Source organism: Typopeltis vanoorti, chromosome 4, assembly GCF_054136105.1.
Source record: "Typopeltis vanoorti isolate ZY-2024b chromosome 4, IOZ_Tvanoo_1.0, whole genome shotgun sequence".
Lineage (NCBI taxonomy): Eukaryota > Metazoa > Arthropoda > Arachnida > Uropygi > Thelyphonidae > Typopeltis > Typopeltis vanoorti.
The window spans coordinates 17,874,643-17,897,775 of record NC_143552.1 but is presented as its reverse complement, the minus strand read 5'-3'; the positions used below and the strand labels follow the sequence as shown (position 1 = coordinate 17,897,775).

General features: G+C 34.1%; 1 protein-coding gene across 1 annotated transcript in view; it reads left to right on the top strand.

Moving 5' to 3' along the window:
* LOC150107134 (protein Skeletor, isoforms B/C-like) overlaps positions 1-22,104 on the top strand; it is a 248,695-nt gene extending 226,591 nt beyond the window's left edge. The window contains exons 14-16 of the mRNA XM_090391017.1: positions 11,474-11,534; positions 18,045-18,214; positions 21,903-22,104. Of these exons, the coding sequence (XP_090247143.1) occupies positions 11,474-11,534; positions 18,045-18,214; positions 21,903-22,040 (369 nt within the window). The 3' untranslated portion in view covers positions 22,041-22,104. The remainder of the gene's footprint in view (positions 1-11,473; positions 11,535-18,044; positions 18,215-21,902) is intronic.
* Positions 22,105-23,133: the final 1,029 nt, after the last annotated feature.

Sequence of the window (23,133 nt, the reverse complement as noted above, 5' to 3'; positions counted from 1 at the left end):
TACTACAAAACAGTAGAGTAATTCTATCTTTGGAAACTTTGAATCCAGGAGCCGATCTTTCATTTTTCGAAATATAGGTATGCTTTTTTGGCATTTTTTCCCAATATAACCCAGATTCATCTGCATTGAACACCTGGTCTGCACTGTAACCACCTTCTTTAATGATTTTTTAAAGTTCTGCTGGGTATTTCCGCGCAACTTCAACATCTGCCGATGCTGATTCTCCCTGGATTTTAAGATTATACAAAGAGAACCGCTTTTTAAAGTTTTCGAACCAACCCTTACTGGCAGAAAATCCATGCTGAGAGATTTAAGAATCTTGATTGGGGGTGCTTAAGGGTCAAAGCTGTATAACTGAGAGTAGACCTCCACATAGCCTTTAAAGCAATGTGGAGAACCGATCAAGGCTTCTGACCAAATGTCCAATCCTCACCTTCTCGTGATGCACCCTGTTGGGTATCCACCTGGATACTGAAAGAATGAGGATGGGCTGGCAATTTGGGATTTAGACGACCAAATTGTATTCTTATTGGCTTAAACCAAAATATTAAATGATGGTACAACATGATAGAATTTCATGCCGGCTGGGGCGTCGCCCAGTTAAACATGACCCCCCGCTGTTTTCGCCAGGGAACCAGGGCGAACAGCAAAAATTCAGCTACTGGAACAAATCCTAAAACACACCCCAACTCAATATCACCAGAATTGAAGATCGGTACTATCAACATAAGAAGCCTGAATGGCGAAGAAATGGAGTTAGCTGAGGAATTAGATAAGTACCAGATCGACATAATAGGGGTGACTGAAACAAAAAAGACAAAACTGGTGAGATCTTTCTGAGCAATAAATACAAAATGTTATATTCAGGCAATGACAATCAAGGAAAAGAAGGAGTAGCCATAGTATTCAACACAAAATACAAGGCTAATCTTCTTGAACGGCAGTCAGTCTCAAGTAGAGTAATGTGGGCAAATATGAGAATCGGGAACTGGACAATGAGACTTATTTGTGCCTATGGTACCACAGAAGGTTCTACTAAGGTAGAAGTGGAGGAATTTTTTGAGGCTTTAGAAAAAGCAATTGACACAATTAAAAATGAAAAGTTGGTCCTTCTTGTGGGTCTAAATAGCAGAGTAGGAAATGAATGTCAGGCATACAAAAATATTTTAGGAAAATTTGGAGAAAAGAGCAAAGCTAATAATAATGGCAAATACCTGTTGGATTTCTGCTCAGGACATGGACTGGTTATTACTAAGATCGTGTTCCAACATAAAAATGGGCACAAATTCACATGTCGAGAAGAGGCAAGGAATAAGAAAAGTCTCATTGACTATGTTATTGTTGATAGTGATGTTTTCTCCCTGGTGCAGGACACCAGAGTGTACAGAGGATTTGAAATTGGAAGTGATCACTATTTAGTCTTGAGCAGGATAAAACTGAATTTCATATTGAAAAGAATAACATGTAAGAAAGTTTTAAAGCGAATAAAAGTTGAGCAGCTCTCAGATGTGAACTGTAGACTAACATATACAAAGATTATTGAAGAAAAAATGAAAGAGTTTGAGAACAGGAACCGAACCTTGGAGATTCAGTGGCAAGCCTTGAAGAAAACATTGATTGATTCAGCCAGAGAGGCATGTAGTGAGGTTGTCTGCAAGGATAGAAAAATCAGGACTCCATGGTGGACACAGGAAGTTAAAGGGGCAGTGAAGAAAAAGAAGAAATCATATCAAAAGTTCCTGGCAAATAAGTCAGCTTTTGCTCTTAGAGAATACAGAGACAAATGTAAGAAAGCGAAACACTGTGTAAAACTAGCTAAACAAAAGTCATGGGAGGACTTTGGCAAGAACATAGAAAATAAATATCAAGAAGGTGGTAAAATATTCTGAAGGTTGTTGAAAAAGCTTAGGAATGGAGGGAAGAGTGCTGTAAAAGGAGTTAGAGATGATAAAGGTGACATGAAAACAGGAGAAAAAGATATGCTTGAAGTATGAAGTTACTTCGAAAAATTGCTAAATGAAACAAGCAGGGATAGCACAGTGGTAAAAAAACACTCAACAAGAATACATATCCATACTTGAAGTAGAAAAAGCCATCAAAGGCAGCAGGAGTAGATGATATTCGACCAGAAATGCTGACGTATGGTGGTATAAAAGTCTTATAGTGGCTACACTGCATAGTTCAGAAAGCCTGGACAGAGAGACGAATTCCCAATGATTGGAGTAGAGCTCTAATAGACCCCATATATAAAAAGGAAATAAAACTGAATGTGAGAATTACAGAGGTATTTTCCTACTTAGTGTTCATGGCAAGATCTATGCAAGTATACTTGAGAAATGGTTGAGAAGAATTGTGGAAGAAAAGTTTGGTGAAGAACAAGCTGAATTCAGGCCAAATAGAGGCTGTCAGGATTAGATCTTCACTTTACGACAAATAGTTGATAAATCATGGGAATATGACAAAGATCTGTATTGAGTTTTGTACTGTAGATCTGGAAAAGGCATATGACAAGTTGCCAAGAGAGAAGCTATTCAATATGCTACAGTTATATGGAATATATCGTTGGGGAATTATATCAAGCAATACTTAGTCTGTATTTGAGTTGTAAATCGGCAGTTAGAATTGAAGGATGTACAGGAAAATGGTTTAATGTAAAATCTGGTCTGAGACAAGGATGTACATTATCCCCTGTGTTATTCATTATCTATATGGATCACATTATGAAGGGAAATGGTTTTAAACCTGATATATAAATTGGAGATATTAATCTCAGCTCTTTACTTTATGCAAATGATGCTATACTTTTAAATAAATCCACTACAAGTCTGCAGATTCCCCGATTAAATTGAATAACTGTTGTAATAAATGCGGTATGAAAATCAGCAATAACAAGAAAAAGACAATGAAAACAGGCAGAAGCATTGAAAATATCAACTGCATTGTGAATGGAGAACCTATAGAACAACTAAAACATTTCAGCTACTTAGGCATGATTTTTTAGTGAAGATGGTAAATTAAATATGGAAATAGACAACAGAATCAACAAAGCTGGTATGGTAGGAAGTCAAGTGAATAAAGTTATATGGAATGAGAGAGAAGTTAGTCAAAACACTAAATTAGCTGTATACAAGACAGTGTTTAAACCAGTTTTAATTTATGGATCTGAGAGCTAGGTCAGAAGTAAAACACTTGACCAAAGACTAGAGACTGCAGATATGAGAGTCCTGAGAAAGATTAGAGGTGTGAACAGATAGAACATCAATGGCAATATCAGATTAAAAACGAGGATATTAGGAAAGAACTTGACATTGTTGGCATCCAGGAATGCGTTAGCAGAGCTAATCTCAAGTGGTATGGTCACTTAAATGAATGGGCGAGGAAAGATTAGCAAAACAAGTGTTCTCTGCCAGGTTGGCAGGAAAATGACCCAGAGGAAGACCAAGATATAGGTGGATTGATACATTACAATGTGCCATCAGACGAGAGAAATATAAGATCTGATAATGATAATATTGGAGTCTTGACAAGTAATAGACTGATTTCGAGGAAAATTGTAGATAGGAAGTTAATGATGCAAATTTTTCATGTAGTACTATAATAATATCCTGTTCAACCCTTGAGAGTACATGTTAGGAATTTGATGACGATGATGATAAATCTTGATCAAGTTCTTTTAAATGTTTATAAACTTTGAGAGCTTTTTGCCTAATATGGTGTCCATCCAAAGGAATTTTCTTTTGAGTGCAATCTTCTATCCAAATCATTAGAGATTTCTCAATTTTTTCTATTAGAATATCGTGAACACAAGCAACGCGCTTTGCACTTACTGTTGACCCAGCAATAACACATTCTCGGATTTTATGTTCATTTTGTTTGATTGTTCGAATTGTTGATTCATTTAAATTCAGCGTCCTTGCAACAACTCCTGTTTTTTCTCCAATTTTCAACCGATCCAAGATTTTAATTTTTTCTTAGAGAGAAATGAATTTCCTCTTCAATGTTGGTTTTTTCCCTTTCGTTGCAGTTTTAGTGGCCATTACAATAAAAATAAACTTTTACATTAAAAAAAAAGCATTACATAAATATGTAACTTATCAGAAAATAAACTGCTCTGCTTGAGAATAACACACTTATGATTTTAAATGTGCTTTCCTGGCAGAAAACAAAGACAATTTTCAACAATAAACACTTTATACAGTAAACTCTAGATGGCTAACCTATGGCACTCGTGCCAAAGGTGGCACGTCTGAGAATTTTGCTGTCACATCAATGATATCCATGATTTACAGGTGATATCCTTTTATATGTTTATAAATTATACGAGTTTTTTTTTTAATTGTTACAATACGTACAAGCTGAATTTTGTTTTACACAAGACAGCAGCTATAAAGACATTCTGGTGGGGTATTAACAAAAGATCGCACGATCCAAAGACAAAAGCAACTGACAAGTGTTGAATTGAAAAGCTAATTCTCTTCAATCAAATTCCATAACATCTGAAACTGTCATAACAACATTCACTATTAGTTTTAACACATTCACAACAGGGTGTCAATTATCATTCCCATGGAACTTCTTATTACTGACTAGCTCAATCAGTGGCGCACTCAGGATTTAATCTTTGGCGGTGGGGGGAGTTGAGTAGATGATTTGAGAATACACACTGCGCATCGCATACGACCAATGATCACTAATTCATGGGCAGTATAGAAATAGAAGACACGACACAACATAAATAAAAAAAATGAATTTTAATTAGGAAAAGATTTTTGGAAAGAAAAAGGAAAAAATTGTTTTTTTCCTTTTTCTTTTGGCGGGGCCAGGGCCCCTTGGCCCCCTCCCTGGGTGCACCACTGGGCTCAACTCACACAAACGTTAACCCTTGGTTGAATTTTATGGCTTCTTGTTTGCATTGGAGGTAGCAGACAAACTCACACATTCATTATATGGAATGTTTCAATTCTTGGTATTCTTTAATTTTAAGTAAGCCTTTATGATCTGTCATAATGACATTGAGAATTTCAAATGCAATAAAACAAACACTTATTTCATAATTGAAAAATTGGACAATAGTTTTTAGTTAGATACTGTGTTTCAGTGCAACATATGTTTTTTCTTAAGTCTATACAGCGTAGTTTATGTGAGAGGGGGGAGAAGTGATTTATTAGTTAGAGCTGTTTTTATTCTGTCTCTAATTGCACTAATTTGTTGAGAATGACACAGACTGCAAAAACTATCTGTACAGTACCTTATTCAGTGATACAATAAAACTAAATTTGATACTTATAACTACTTGTGCGATACGGGCAGACACAAATTTAACGAAGATAAAATTTGATTTTTCAGTCCTGCGGTGAAAAATATGAAAAAATAAAAAAATATAAAGGGTTATTAGATATTGTAGACCATGTTATATCGAAACCGCGTTGAACAAGGGCCACAATTTGTACACTGCGTTGTATAAATACCGCATTATACGAGGATTACCTGTATTTGCAATTACTCCATCTTAATTAAATATTCTCAGCTGGGTCTGCATGTTACTTGTTCAGAATGGTTGTTACAAATTTCTAAAACAACAAAACATTTCGTTATAAAAATGATCTTAATCTTATAAAATTGTTTGCAGAAAACACATGGTCAGAATTTCAGTTTTTTTTTACAAAATAAATGTAAAAAAAACTGAAATTCTGGCAATCCATCCATTTGTAATGGATGTCAATATTTTTGAAAATGAAAGAAGATTAAAATTGTTATAAAATTTTATTATCTGATTGTTTTGACTTCTGAGCAGCCACAATATTTTTTAAAGATATAAATGGCTTGATAATTGAAGGCAAACAACTTGGCTCTTCCTACTCTGCAAATACATCATGTTTTGAAGTTCACCAAATAAAACAATTGGAATTAAAAAAAAGATACCGAAAATGCATACATCCTTTAGATAGGGAATCAGTTATTTTTCAGCTCATCACTGTCTGCAACCTTTCATGCATGGGATTCACATTAACAAAAAAAAAAAAAAAAAAAAAAAAATTATCATGGCAATACAATGTATTGTCATGCATGCGTTCAATTACAAATGAAATTATACAATCCTTAACCTATGTTTTTATGCCATTGTTCAACATAAGTGTCTCTTGTGGAATGTAAAATGCATGCAAAGTTAAACTGCCATGTTTTGCATTCAGCCACTTATGAATTATCTTAAACAATTCCATATAAAATGTGATGATTAGCACTGCTCCTTGATTTTTGCATTGCTGCCATTGAATCAAATGTAATGTTGCCTTTAAAGTAATTGAACTTCTTATCAATCAGCCAGACCTTTCCATATTATGACATTGGTCAGTCTGTGTTTCAGCTGATTATATTAGTAGTATGTCTGGTGTGACAGTTTTTCAATATGCACATATATTGAGAAACTGTTTATGATAAATGGCACTTTTTTGTAAAAAAAAAAAAAAAAAAAAAAAAAAAAAAAAAAAAAAAAAAAAAAAATCTCATTTATACAAAAGATTGTAAACCTATAGTACACTGGTGCTATGGGGACAGGAAAAAGGTAATCTAGAAACTGCTCTAGAGACCAAGCATAGTTTTTTTTTTTTAGGGTGTAGTCTCCAGATGATATAATTCATCTACCTATTGAAGGTCTAGTGTAAATTCTATATGGAGACTGTTTATTGAGCAATTTATTTTTTATTGATTTAAACGTCTACTATTTAATTACATTATAGTACACTTCATCAGAGTAGTGAAATAAGAAATATATAATGGTTGAGGTAAGCAACAAGCAAATTAATGGTAACAATAATACAACTACAGTAGATTCCAGTTAATTGGGATACATTTGGACTAGAACATTTTGGTCCATTTATAGTGTTTCATGTTAATAGTTAAAAAGACAAACTAACATTTTACTGAGCAACAGATCATTTATTCAAATGAATTACAAATACAAAATATGTATTTAATTTCCTAAAACATTTACATTTCCTAATTGTGTCACCTTAAACAGTTGGAGGGAAAAAAGCTGATGAGTCATTTACAAGCTGTAGTTTGATTAGTGTGACCTTAGCTTTCTTTGTGTCAATAAACCTTAAACCAACCAACCATTTACAGGCAATTACCTCAGAGGGATGATCTCAAGTGCTGCACTCTCCTGTCCCAACTAAGCGAAGAAAATTCTGCCAATTTTCTCGATTTGGTTTTGTTCTTTAAGATTTGCCCCAGTAAACTAATGGCCAAATTAACCAGATTTGACTGTATTTGAAATAGTTTAACAATAGAGTACACATAGATTCGTATTGTATTATGATTACTAGCAACATGGTGACAAGAGCATCCAAAATTTGCATGCACTAAGTCTTTGATGAAAGATTACCAAACCTGATGTAGGATCATACCTTGTTTCGTGTTACACTGATGCAGGGTTTTTTTTTTTTAAACATTATTTCCAGTTACCTTCTGAATGCTCTGATGAAGAATTGTAGCCAATGTAATCAATTTTTGTACTCTGCCATAGAACTTGATGTTTTGTCTCTGTTCTTGTGTGTGTGTGTGTGTGTGTGTGTGTGTGTGTGTGTGTGTGTGTGTGTGTGTGTGTGTGTGTGTGCGCTGCTAATCCTGATTGTTTTCTTTCTTTCTTCACATCCTTAATGTGTTGTTATGAACATATCTCTTGACCAGTCTGTTTTGTCCCACAAAGCAAATTCTACATAAACAATGTTGTATGCTCTCTTGGTTTTTTGTGGTGAATGGGGAAATTTTGAAGAAGTTCAAAGATGATGTGAGATTTTGTTTAGCAGGTAGAAAACGTTTGTTCCTTGCTGATGCAATATCTTTGATATCTTATCTGTGATAGACCACATATAAGGGAGTAATGCTGCTCCTCTATATTAGTTTTTTGGTCAATTTAGGGCATTCCTTTTAGAAAGTTGTCAATCTTTTTTTTAACTATCACTTTTTGGAAGAATGAGACTGAAGTATTCAAGTTTTTCGCTTCTGTTCTCCATGCTGTGAGAAATACTATATGCATTGGCTCAAAGGGATTTTATAATACTGTTTTTGTGGTGAGACTTTGCATGGCGGTATATCTCCATGTGTGTTGGTTTTCTGAATAGCTAAATTTATTTTGTTTGGAGACCTCCAGAAGTGTCTTTTTTTTTTTTTTAAGTGTTGTTTTCTAATTCAATAATGTGAGTGTAACTTAATGTGAGGAAATGCATGTCATCCACATATTGTAACAAAAGTTTAGGTCATTACCTGCAATTCCTCAGAGCCTGTTTTTCAAACAGTTCCACATAAGCAGAAAAAGTATTGAGCCAAGCCCATTGCTAGCCTTTTCTGTTCATAGAATTTGTCCTGGAATTGGAAGAAGGTGTTTTGTTGGTGTTCAAATGTCACAGTATCTGGAAAATAGTTCTTGTAGTAATTGTGTGATTTCTGTTTGGGTACATTTGTGAATGAGTTGATGATGTTCATACTTGCTAGTAGGGCAGATGGTTCTCTTATAAAATTTTTCATCTTTTCAGTGAAGTATGCTCTGTCTTATGTCAGTGTCTGTCTTATAAGTGGAACTATCAGCTGTGAGAAATATTGAAAAGAGAGAGAGAGAGGTGAGTGAATATCTGATCCACTATGGGCCACAGTAATATGCTTTGCTTGAATCTTAGGAACTTCATACATTCTAGAAACTAGATGTGGGATGTTTCTTGCTACCCTCAGTTTAGTTGATAAGGTCTTTAATAAAGTTGGTCATGTTGTGGGTGTGCCATGTGAGTATCGCAATAGAGAAAATTGTAGATGTTGATGGCATTAAGCAAGCATTTTTTCAACATGCTTCTCTATTCGTGAGTACTGTGGCTATGATGTTCCTGTCATGTCGTATTTTCTGAAATGCTATCCATTGCATTGATCTAGTTGATGTGGGGCAGATGATATTCTTTTGGTTGCACCCTTTAAGTTGGCAACATATAGTTTGGAAAGCCTTCAAACTATATTTGTATATCTGGTATTGTGAACCCAGTCTAGCCTAGCAGAACATGTCATCTCGACTAAACATTGGGTTCTTTGAAATAAACTAAACTCTTACATTAAAGTAAATTCTTTGTAGACAGTTATACAAAGAGCACTCTAAGGCCTTTTATTTATTTATTTATAAACAGATCAGAAGGCTTTCAGTTTTACCTTTTATGGGAAATATTATTATATCAGTCTTCTTTAAATTCCTGATTATTATCTTTTATTATTTTTTTTTAATTAGGAATTTACCATTCATCTACTGCCTTATTTATGCTGTAGGGGCACTTTTTAAAATTAATTCTTTTATTGAAATTTAATTTGTGTTGCATTGTTAATGGACTGAAGATGCCTTTCATACTTTTGGGTGATAATTTTACATCGATTAAATATATTTCCACATAAGTTTCACTTTTCATCTTTAATTTCTACAAACGTGAATATAACTGTTGAACTCAGCATATGGCATTTTTGTTATTTCTCAGATTAATTCATTCTCATTTGTTTATGGTAAGCTAGATCTGATCTGTGGGATCTCGTTCTGAATGTCTTTGAAATTATCATTCATGCATATTTCTCCAGAACATATGATGTATATAAGCAGAAAATTTTACATACACTTGGATTCTTGAGAGGTAGATGAGGTTGCTTAGGTGATATCAGCATTAAAAAAAATTTTTTTTTTTTTCATATGTGTAAAATTTACTTTTTAAGTTATGCTGTTTCAGAACAGTGATTTTATATGTGACATTTTTGATGTTACTACTAAATTATTTTTGTAGTATTCTATTTATTGGCGGAGTTATGGTCAGGATGCTTTTTGTAGAGTGCTGTTGATTATTTTAAGATTCTAGCAATTTTTTATAAGAATCTTAGTATGCCACTTCTTGTTTCTTCTACATAGTCTGTTTTTAAAAGTTTTAATGCCTTGTTTCAGGTGAGGATGATGGCAAGAAGTATGACCACTGCTGAATTTTTTCTTGTGCACTCACAGATAATAATCTTTTTCTCTTAGGAATTGAGATTAGTACATCAAGGAAATTTCATTTTTTTTTTTTTTTTTTTTTTTTTTCAATTTCTAGTGAGAAGTATAAATTAGGGATTAATCCTTAATGTACTATAGGTTTACAGAAAAGTCTTTTGTAGGTGAATGCCACATAAAAAAAAAACAACTATTTAATTAATGTTACTCATGAAGTTTTTTTTAACCTGATCACATAAGGAAAATTGGCATAACATAGCCAGATTTTTGGCTTTGTATGGTATTTTTCAGTGAGGCTGCAGAAATGAATAAATAGCTAAGCCATCTTTCTGTTCATTATTATTATTATTATTATTATTGTGACAACACCTCCAAGCAGTCCAAGGACTGATCATAGGAGGGCACACTAATCCACTTCTCTACACACACACACATCTAATTATTAACCTTACTACTTAATTCTATTATACACACTACCATCTACTGCCCATCACCACCAGTTCATAGTGCTCATTGTCAAATTGTATTGTCTAAACAGTGTAAAAAGACTGATTAGTGTTTGAAAAGAACAGGTCTTGTAGTAATAGTAATAATAGCCTCTTTTCTGGAAATGTATTGCATCTGATTCTCACTGAGACTTGACATAAACTTCAGTGAGAATCAACTGCAGTACTGTGCTTGGATAGAGTTAATCCTGTTTATATATACAGTCTGCTGTATGTCAATTACATGTGTTCTCCCAGATTACTTGTCATGCAGGAATAAAAACCATTTTTGGAGGGACACTGCCACCTTCAAATAAAACTGGCTAACTTGCCTTCAATTAAAAAGTCCTTATAATGGGTTTTATTCTAGAAAGGATTTTAACCAAGCCTTTCCATACCAGAGGACACTATTGTTACTAAACGAACTACAGGAGCATTTTCATACATACATATCTATAATTATTAAATATACAGATAGATATCATCTTTATTACAGTAATTGATTCCCTTTAATATATTATTTTTGACCCTATCATACATGTTCTGGCATTCAAATGACATCCATTTGTTATTTGCTTGTGAATTTTAACTGTTATTCTTAGCTTATAGTTGAAGATGTTATATGACATGTATAGCAAACTATTGGTATATTAATTCAAAGCTTAGTTTTAATAACTAAATTAAATTTCTTTGTTACATTGTCAGTTCCTTAAATAGATTTCCTAGAAGTTTTATAACTGATGAACTGATGAACATACTAAGCACTGTTATATAAACACTGTTTCTGGAATGTACCTTTAAGTGTTTTATGGGATGAACTATTCACTGTGACCAAGACTCTTTATTTTTAACTGTTTTCTTTTAGATGTAACATATAATATACTTTTTTTCCAAATTCTATTTTATATATCATGCATATTCCAGTTCCATTGCATGTGAGATATATATATAGATAGATAGATACTCTTTTTTTTTTTTTTTACAGAAAATAAAAATATATGCAGGTGTGGAGTTTGATCGTCGAGGACGCCCGTATCCTACAGCTAGTGAGTAAAGTAATAAATGTTATCCACATGATCATATAAATCCACTCAGTCTGCTTATAGTTCTACAGCATGACTACAAATAATGTGTAAACATTTGTCACTCAAGTACTGCTAAAACAAACCTTGATGCATCAAGGTTTGTTTTAGCATTGCAATTATTCTGTGAGTTGAATGCACAATCTTTGCTATTATGACCCTTGAACTTCAACTTCCTATTTACTAAAACTACAAGATCCCTAACCTGATCAATTTCTTCTAGCATAATCCCACCAATATAATACATTGGATATCTAATCACACTAAAGTGCATGATCTTACATTTATTAACATTGAAATGACAGTCATTTTCACATGACCACCATCTCAGCCTATTCAGATCATTTTACAAGTACTGCATATCAGTACCACTCCTGATTATCCTACCTATCTTTGCATCATCAGCAAATAGCTGTTTGTTGCATGTCAAATTCTTCCCAGTCATTAATGTACAGATTGAATAACAATGGATCAAGGACTGATCCTTGAGGCACACCGTTTGTTACCTTGAATCTTGCAGATTCACACCCCTCATTATATGACTTTGATATCTGTTAGTCAGCCATTCTGTTATACATGCCAATAGTTTATAATCCAATCCCATATTCTCCAATTTATGAAACATTATTCCGTGCAACATTCTCAAAAGAATTAGCAAAATCCAAAGGTATCATGGTGTATCCATTCCCCTTGTCTAACTCAGTGGTGACATTATTTTAGAATGTGAACAAGTTGCTAAAAAAAGACCTTCCTGTACTAAATGCATGCTGAAAAGGCTGAGATGGTTTTAAAATTTCGCATTCAAAAATTAGTTGACAGAGATTCTCTGTCAACTAATTTTTGAATGCGAGCCATAACCAACTTATCCAAGATCTTCACTACCACTCCTGAGATATTGATTGGTCAATAGTTGGAGATATCAGTCTTTGCATCACCGTTGTGCAATGTGATTACCATACATTCTTTCCACTCCTGTGGAATCTTCCCTGTTGTGAGACTCAAATTACATAGCCTCAAAGGAATAGCCAGTTCAGCTGAACACTCGTTTAGCATCCATGCTGATATCCCATCAGTTCCTATTTCAGAATTCTTATTCAGTATGTGCAACAGCTCTAGTACCCCCTCCTCATACACGAGTTTCTTCATACAGCGAAGAGGTAGTGGTGAGTTCAGTGTTGCACATACCAGGTTGATAGCTTTTAGCAAAATGACTAATTAGTTGAACAATCTCTTCTGCATCAGTCACCCACATACCATCTGCATTCAGTAGTTTTATTCTTTCAAATTCATTCTTTCTTTTCTTGCAGTATAACAATAGAATTATTTTGGGTTGTGTTTAACTTGAAGAGCTAGTTTCTTTTCATACTCAGACTCTTTCCATACAATACTTGACTCTTCTGGCCTGCTGCTTATAATTTTCATAACTGACATCATCCTTATGCACACAGTATTCCTTCCACATCATTCTTTTCTTATGAATCTCTTGCTTAATTAGATTACACATCCATTTCACTCTTACCCTATTTAATATTCGAACTCTTGGGAAAATTCTCTGTCAACTAATTTTTGAATGCGAGCCATAACCAACTTATCCAAGATCTTCACTACCACTCCTGAGATATTGATTGGTCAATAGTTGGAGATATCAGTCTTTGCATCACCGTTGTGCAATGTGATTACCATACATTCTTTCCACTCCTGTGGAATCTTCCCTGTTGTGAGACTCAAATTACATAGCCTCAAAGGAATAGCCAGTTCAGCTGAACACTCGTTTAGCATCCATGCTGATATCCCATCAGTTCCTATTTCAGAATTCTTATTCAGTATGTGCAACAGCTCTAGTACCCCCTCCTCATACACGAGTTTCTTCATACAGCGAAGAGGTAGTGGTGAGTTCAGTGTTGCACATACCAGGTTGATAGCTTTTAGCAAAATGACTAATTAGTTGAACAATCTCTTCTGCATCAGTCACCCACATACCATCTGCATTCAGTAGTTTTATTCTTTCAAATTCATTCTTTCTTTTCTTGCAGTATAACAATAGAATTATTTTGGGTTGTGTTTAACTTGAAGAGCTAGTTTCTTTTCATACTCAGACTCTTTCCATACAATACTTGACTCTTCTGGCCTGCTGCTTATAATTTTCATAACTGACATCATCCTTATGCACACAGTATTCCTTCCACATCATTCTTTTCTTATGAATCTCTTGCTTAATTAGATTACACATCCATTTCACTCTTACCCTATTTAATATTCGAACTCTTGGGACACATTCTGATATTGCATCATGTAAGTATTTTTTAAATGCTTCCCATGCATTGTCGACATTCTTCCCATCCAGCAACTGATACCATTGTGCTGAATGCAGTATATGCCTCAGTTGGTCGTAATTTCTTGTTTTATAGTTCAGCATATAACCTTTCCTGAATGGAACTTTCATAATTTTTTCCAGTGAGTCCTGCCTGATCACTGTCACCAACTAGAGGGAATAGTTATGTCTTAACTGAAACTTCCCCTCTGACACTATAATCTGATTTAACACTCTTTGATCCTTCTGTTGTTTTCTTCAAGTTCCTTCTGTTGCATTCTTGAGGAAGTTGTCTTGCAACAGCTCAGTAAATTCAATTTCATTCTTCTCATGAGATTTCATAGCTACTCAATCAGTGTTCAGTTAATTAAAGTCCCTCATTATGAATAGTCTTGTTGCACCCATCGTCTTTATTTAATGATGCATTTCTTCGCCGCTAACAACTGATCCATCAGGTCTGTAACAACACTCCACTATGTATTAGATCTTTTTAGACTCCACCCCAGATGACTTCAAACTCACTGCTACATGAAAAACTGTTACTAGTATTGCACTCATAGGTCTCAACTGATTCAAATCACCTTATATCATTAGCACCCCCACCTTCCTCTCCTACCCTTCCTAAAAATACTGTACTCTTTGCACTCAATACCAGTTAGCATGTCTGCTTCTTCTATGTCTCGCAATTTGAGGTCTCAAATTTCCTACAATTTGAGGTCTCAATAATTAACCAAGGCAACATACTCTACTCCTGCGTTTCTGATATGCCTAGTATTCATGTACAGACATAAGTTACCTGCAAGCTTTATTGTATGCACTTGGCTGTAGTCTGCATGACACAATTAATGTCAAACATATCTGAGTGTAGACTGTCCCTCTTATACAAAACCATTCTTTCCTCAAACTCACTCCACACATCCATTCCTTCTACACAGCCTACTCATCAAATTGTTTGCCATCATGGCCCTTCTTCGTAATTCATTTCCATAATATCCAGGTAATATACTAATGTTTTTTACTTTATCACTCTTCACTCTCGCTTCTTCCAACAAGCTTTTCACATCCTCTCTTATACTGAATTTATTGCCAGTTACATTGTTAGTACCTACCAGAATTACCTCTTTTGATGATGGAAGTTTTTTCACTTGGCTATGCTACCAATTATATATTTGGTTTAATCATTTATCCAAGTGTAAGCAAACAAAGTTTGCTCCTGAAGTATTTTCAGAACTGGGGAAACTCGTGGTAAAGGTGGTATGACTTCACATCACTTGCCTTAGTATCCCATAATGCAAAGCACATCTCCTTGCAGACATGTATAATGCTATGCATTAAGGGACCACCCAGACCGTCTGGCTCCCACTGATGAGATCTCAATAGGGATCGAGGCCTGGGTGGTGGCCCTTCCCTTAATGCATAGCATTATACACATCTGCAAGGAGATGTGCTTTGCATTATGGGATACTAAGGCAAGTGATGAGAACTTATACCACCTTTGCCACAGTCCTGAAAATACTTCAGCCGCAAACTTTGTTTACCTCTTTTGCTTTGCTTTTCTGTGTGTTGAGATTTAAGTGCTGTGAAGAATTCATGTTGGAGGTTTAATGGAATATTATTAGCACTGAGAAAGATTTAAAACTAATTTTAATGTTTCCAATATTTCATCTCAGTCACAGAGACATCTTCAGGGATTACAAATAACTTTTTGTAACAACACACACAAATACAATGCAATGATAAGTAAAACACGTGAGCGAAATTAAAGTCCTATCTAGACTGTCTAGAGCTTTGTTTTTCTGTTTTTCAATTTCTTGCGCTATATTTTTAATTTTTACTCCAGGAAAACTTTATTATAACCTATTCATCAATGGTGTCTTTTATGATAGAGTTACCATACCAAATAGCATCCTTCTTCTTACAATCCATTTTACTTACATGATTTTTGTTATATGCACTAACTTACCTGATTCCATGCTTTGTTGTTTTCCATTTTTCTGAAGAACTTTTTTATTCCCCCTGTGAATTATTGTCAACATTCTCCTCAGTATCGTCTTTAGTGGAGAAGACCTTGTTCGTTACTTTGATGTTCTTGTTAACATTTGTCCCATTTTGTCTTCATTTTTGGCACCATTTTACAGCTGTATGTAATATTACAATTTTACAATAAAAATATGTTATAAAGACAGTAAATACTCTATAAACATGAAAGTCCATTATAATATACTATAAAACACTAATTTTCTAAGAAAGAAAACACAAAATATAAAATTCACCAATTTTACACAAGCATTCACAATATTCCCTCCTACACAAATGGTAGATTTTATAAATCCATGGGTTTAAGTGGTTGAATGTGGTGGTTTAGGAGAATTGGGATGAAACTTTTTTTTCATCATCAAATTCCTGCCATGTACCCTCAAGGGGTGTACAGGATATGACAGTACTACATGAAAAAATTACATCATTAATAACTTCCATAAGTAAAAGCTGACTTATTTGCCAGGAACTTTTGATATGCTTTCTTCTTTTCCTTCACTGCCTCTTTAACTTCCTGTGTCCACCAGGGAGTTCTGATTTTTTTATCCTTGCACACAACCTCACCACATGCCTCTCTGGCAGAATCAATCAATGTTTCCTTCAGAGTTTGACACTGAATCTCCAAGGTTTGATTCCTGTTCTCAAACTCTTTCATTTTCTTTTCAATAATATTTCTGTATTTTAGTCTACAGTTCACATCTGAGAGCTGCTCAACTTTTATTTGCTTTAAAACTTTCTTACATGTTATTCTTTTCAATATGAAATTCAATTTTATCCTGCTCAAGACTAAATAGTGATCACTTCCAATTTCAAATCCTCTGTACACTCTGGTGTCCTGCACCAGAGAGAAAACATCACTATCAACAATAACATAGTCAATGAGACTTTTCTTATTCCTAGCCTCTTCTCTCCATGTGAATTTGTGCACATTTTTATGTTGGAACATGGTGTTAGTAATAACCAGTCCATGTCCTGAGCAGAAATCCAACAGATATTTGTCATTATTATTAGCTTTGCTCTTTTCTCCAAATTTTCCCAAAATATTTTTGTATGTCTCACAATCATTTCCTACTCTACTATTTAGATCCCCAACAAGGACCAACTTTTCCTTTTTCATTGTGTCAGTTGCTTTTTCTAAAGCCTCAAAAAATTCCTCCACTTCTACCTTAGTAGAACCTTCTGTGGGACAATAGGCACAAATAAGTCTCATTGTCCAGTTTCCCATTCTCATATTTGCCCACATTACTCTACTTGAGACTGACTGCCATTCAAGAAGATTAGCCTCGTATTTTGTGTTGAATACTATGGCTACTCCTTCTTTTCCTTGATTGTCATTGCCTGAATATAACATTTTGTATTTATTGGTCAGAAAGATCTCACCAGTTTTGGTCTTTTTTGTTTCAGTCATCCCTATTATGTCGATCTGGTACTTATCTAATTCCTCAGCTAGTTCCATTTCTTTGCCATTCAGGCTTCTTACGTTGATAGTACCGATCTTTAACTCTGGTGATGTTGAGTTGGGGTTTGTTTTCAGATTTGTTCCAGTAGCTGACTTTTCGCTGTTCGCCCTGGTTCCCTGGCGAAAACAACGGGGGCCTTGTTTAACCGGGCGACGCCCCACCCGGCATGAAATTTTGTCATGTTGTACCATCATTTTTTATTTTGGTTTAACCAATAAGAATACAATTTGGTCGGCTAAATCCCAAATTGCCAGCCCATCCTCGTTCGTTCAGTATCAAAGTAGATACCCAACAGGGTGCACCACGAGAAGGTGAGGATTGGACATTAGGTCAGAAGCCCTGGTCAGTTCTCCGCATTCCTTTAAAGGCTATGTGGAGGTCTCCTCTCAGTTATACAGCTTTGACCCTTAAGCACCCCTAAACTTTTTTTTTTTCCCATCAAAATATTTTCTCAGTGTTGGTATCAGATTAAAAGGAAAGTATGCACTCAGATAATTAGAATGATCTTGATTATTTCCTGTGAATTAAAACATAAAAAGTAACTCCCTAAAAAGAAATGAAATCTTAACAAATTGTTAAAAAGTCTTTGACATTGAGGAAGATTTTATTTATTTATTATTATTATATTTTTTTAACTACCTAATTTTATTTTGAATTTTTCATTAGCTGGCAGGCTTTGTGCATGGCTTCATGATAAATCTGAGACTCGTAAAGCTGACAACTATCCTAACTTTCCAAAGTTTAGGAATACGTTGAAGCTGGACTGTGATGATGGAGAACCTGCAACCCTGGAGTGGATACCTAATTCTAGTACTCCTGATGTACTTTTCTACCAGGTCAGTGAATATAATCAAAATACGTAGAAAGCTTCTGGTTATTGAGTGTCCGTATGTTTTTTTTTTTTTTTTTTTTTGATAAATAACAAGTTTAATAAAAATAAACAAATAACCCTACAAGTTTCATAAGTCATCAGACTTACATCATTGGGGGTATTAGCAAAAATTGTGAAAAAAGAGAGAGACTAGAAACAATTAATTGCACACATATTAGATGTTATCAGAACTTCACAATTGACACATATAAATAAGTAATCAAAATAAAAATATCAAATTAATTACTATATACATGTTGGAACAATGCTAGTTGTTGCTGTCACGTTCTGTAGCACCACACGTGTCATATCCTAGGTCTGTGGCAGTTAGATTTTTAATGAAAGCAGATGAAACTTGGCATAGGATTAAGTCTGGTGTAAGTGACATCTTACGAAACTTGTAGGGTTATGTTTGTTTATTTTTATTAAACTTGTTATTTATCAAAAAAAAAAAAATTCTATGGAAGCTTTCTATAGAACTGCTAAACTTTAGTCTTAAGTATTCATAATCAAGTTATCTTAGATTTTTGAGATTTTGAAGTATAGTTTGTCCTTTATCATATAAACTTCATGTGAACAGTCCTTTGACATTCAGAAATGTAATTAGGATCTTGAGTTGGAATTACCTTAAATGAATGAGTAAGTACTGTTAACTTCAGAGAATAGCTCAGCACCATTTGTTTTTAACTCTTAAAATATTCAGAGTGAGAATGAGAAAAAATATATTATAAACGAAATGATGAATGTGCTATCAAGTTTGCAAATGAGGTTCTTTAATATTTCTAAAATTGCAATCACAATAGACAGCTATTTGTATGTTGAAACCAAGAGAAGAGAATAATAATGAAAATATTTAAAAAAAAAAAAAGCGAACTTAGTAACATTTTTATTTTAAACTTATTTTCTCATTACTATTTCTCCACTATCAGCAATATGCAAATGTACAGTATAACATGGTAAACATGGTAATTTCCATTGATTCATTTATTCTACACACACACACACACACACACACACACACACACACACACACACACACACACACACACACACACACACAAAGTAGCAGTAGTATTATACAGTAATTTCTTAATTGACTTTCTGCCAACCAGAAATTCATTTTCCTAGTACATAGATGTGCAATAATCGAAAATGTATCTTGTAAGATTTCCTATTTTGAACAGCATCCATGAGTAGCACAACATTTAATCCAGCTGGATTGAATTTTAAATAAAGTTAATATTAAAGTGGAATACAGAATAAAATTAATAGTTATTTACAAATAACTTTGAGATATTTTCTTAACATGTTCTGCAAATGTGTTATTGAAGAAATATCTTCTGTTACACTTCAGAAATAATAACTTTTAATAAGACTTAATAATAAAAATATACACGAATCACTATATTTATGGCTAAGTACATTACTATAACATTTTTTGGGGAGGGAGGGATTATATATTATACAATTTCAATGATTGCCAGAACCTAAATGAAAAAACTTGTTATGGTTAGCCTTTTAGCACATTTGTTCAACCTTCATTGGTAAACTCTGATGATTATATTAATATTGCAAATGAGATAAGGCATATTTCTTCGTGATGAATTGGATCCCCCTCCCCTCATGATTAAGGACTGTATTTCTCAAACAAAACTGAAAGCAAATTATATAACTTATTTTTAACAAACACAAATGCTAAAATGAAAAAACTACACAAGATCTCTTGATCATTGAGCATTTTGACAGAACTAAATCAGTTGTTGAGAATTTGTAATACAACTGTTCATTCATCAAAGCTTTAATAAATGAACAGTTGGTAAATTCTGCTTTTCTGAATTTACCAAGATTTAATGGTTTCCTTTTGATGCCACACTGGTATTTAAATATAAATATATATATTAGGGTTACCAAGTAATTTTATAAACTTGGTTATTTTACTCCTAATCCCAAGTAAGCAAACAGTTAAGTTTGTTTGCGCCTGAACGTAGTTCAAGTCTAAAGGTGGTGCAAAACTTGGATTAGGAGTAAAATAACCAAGTTTATAAAATTACTTGGTAACCCTAATATACATTATTCCCAAGGTAAAAACTTATTTACATCTATATCTCCTCCAGAGATTCTTATTCAAAATAAAAACAGCTTGTAGCGACTTGTATAGGTGAAGTTGATATGGCTCTGTATTACTAAAACCTTGGTATTTAGGGTCTAGCTACTCACTGAGGAGACCTCAAAAAAGGTTGAAACCAGTCTGGGTAGTGACCCCACCCATAATGTATTGCAGTATACATCTCTTAGTGAGATGTGCTTTACATTATGGGAAATACTAAGAATAGTGATCAGAGCTTTACCCACCTTTACAATGAGTTGCCCTGGTTTTGCACCACCTTTAGACTTGAACTATGTTCAGGCGCAAACTTAACTGTTTGCTTACTTGGGATTAGGAGTAAAATAACCAAGTTTATAAAATTACTTGGTAACCCTAATATACATTATTCCCAAGGTAAAAAACTTATTTACATATATGTGTGTGTGTGTGTGTGTGTGTGTATATATATATATATATAACATTTTGTAAATGGCACTATTATAATTGCAATTTGAATTAATGTATCTTTGTTTGAATAAATCGATATGCTCTGATGGTACTGTTATCATGATGGAGAAATATCAGCTATTGTTATAGTCAACTCACTATACCACACCTCTGGTTTTTTAACTTGGTTAGACTATAATAAATTTAATTTAATCCTTGATCCAAGTGTGAGCAAACAAAGTTTGCACCTGAAAGTATCTTCAGGACTGGGGTAAGGTGGTACAACACCAGGCAACTCGTTGCAAAGGTGGAGCAAGCTAACATAACTCCTATCTCAGTATCTCCCATAATGCAAAACACATCTCCTTGCAGATATGTCTGATGATATGCATTAAGGGAAGGGCTACTACTGAGACTAGTTTCAACCTTTATTGAGGTCTCTTTAGTGGGAGCCTTACCCCAGTCCTGAAGATACTTTCAGGCGCAAACTTTGTTTGCTCACACTTGGATAAAGGATTAAACTAAATTTATTATTACACACCTCTGGTGACCACAGGAATCTTTTGTTATAGTGAATTTCCTAACATAGAATTGTGCCTATGACACTTTGATTGTGAATTGATTCATTGGTTATTACTTGGATTTGTAGTAAAAGTTGACTGTGCTACTTGATAGATAAATTTCATAATTTTTTATCTTACGTGTGTTGTCAAAGCTACATTTATAATTAATTCTATGTATATCAACATTAATAATTCACTATAAATTTATTGCCCAGTGTAATGATGACTACTTTTGGCAATATTTTGTAAAGATGACGACCAGAAACATTACTTTATAACTGGATACTTGATGCTAATTTGGTTACTTGTATATTTTGATGATTGAAAGTGTGTGCCACTATCTGAATTACTCCTGAATGTGTTTCAGTTTGGATAAGTTTTAGATTTACAGTAAACTAAAGTGGTATGATGTTAATACTGTGATTTAAAATGGTTGTCAACTTTGGAATTACTTGCATGACAGGAATTATTATTATGAATTGTTTTTAGCAAGATTAAATAGAAAGTGTTTGATCTTTTTATAATGCATAAAAATGTAATTTTTTGTTATGTTTCAGAGTTATACACAAAGAAATATGGGTGCCAAAATCCATGTTGTTGATGAAATAATTAATTATGGACCAATGGCAATTCCAAATACAGTGGCTATCATTGTACTGTGCTCCTTTCTTTGTTATCAAACAATTTTTTGGTGAAGCAGAAATTTCTAAAACTTGGAACTGCATAAAGCTGTAAATAAATATTGTAATATTTGATACATTTATAGTTATTTTAATATATTAAATAAATTAAATTTTTTACAGAAATTTTGTATATAAAGATTTTTAATGTAAATAAATATTTTTAACAAAATTTAAAATACTGTGCTTTATTTTTCAAATATGATGTAAAAGGGTAGGGGAGAGACTAGAATCTGTTTATTCCTGGAAGGAAATTTGTTTTCAATAGTAATATGTAATATATGTATATTATTACGTCATAAACAATTTTTTTTTTTTTCACATTTGATGTCCGTAGATGCCGTATGGTCACTGCCATACCTCACATGGTTTTGGCAATGATGTCTTCTGCTATAATAAGTGGTAGTGTCGCAGATTCCCTTTCCACACAAAGTTTGTAGGACAATCACAAACGCCCATGCCTGGATTCGAACCCGCAGCCTCTTGGTTGGAGAGAGGACATGCTAACCACTCGGCCAACCAGACTGGCATAAACAATCGAGCTTTATAATTAAATCATCAGAGAATATGAAAATGACTATTCAACTGGGGTGCTTAAGGGTCAAAGCTGTATAACTGAGAGGAGATCTCCACATAGCCTTTAAAGGAATGCGGAGAACCGACCAGGGTTTCTGACCTAATGTCCAATCCTCACCTTCTCGTGGTGCACCCTGTTGGGTATCTACTATGATACTGAACGAACGAGGATGGGCTGACAATTTGGGATTTAGCCGACCAAATTGTATTCTTATTGGTTAAACCAAAATAAAAAATGATGGTACAACATGACAAATTTTCATGCTGGCTGGGGCGTCGCCCGGTTAAACAAGGCCCCCGTTGTTTTCGCCAGGGAAACCAGGGCGAACAGCGAAAAGTCAGCTACTGGAACAAATCTGAAAACAAACCCCAATTCAACATCACTAGAGTTAAAGATCGGTACTATCAACGTAAGAAGCCTGAATTGCAAAGAATTGGAGCTAGCTGAGGAATTAGATAAGTACCAGATCGACATAATAGGGGTGACTGAAACAAAAAAGACCAAAACTGGTGAGATCTTTCTGAGCAATAA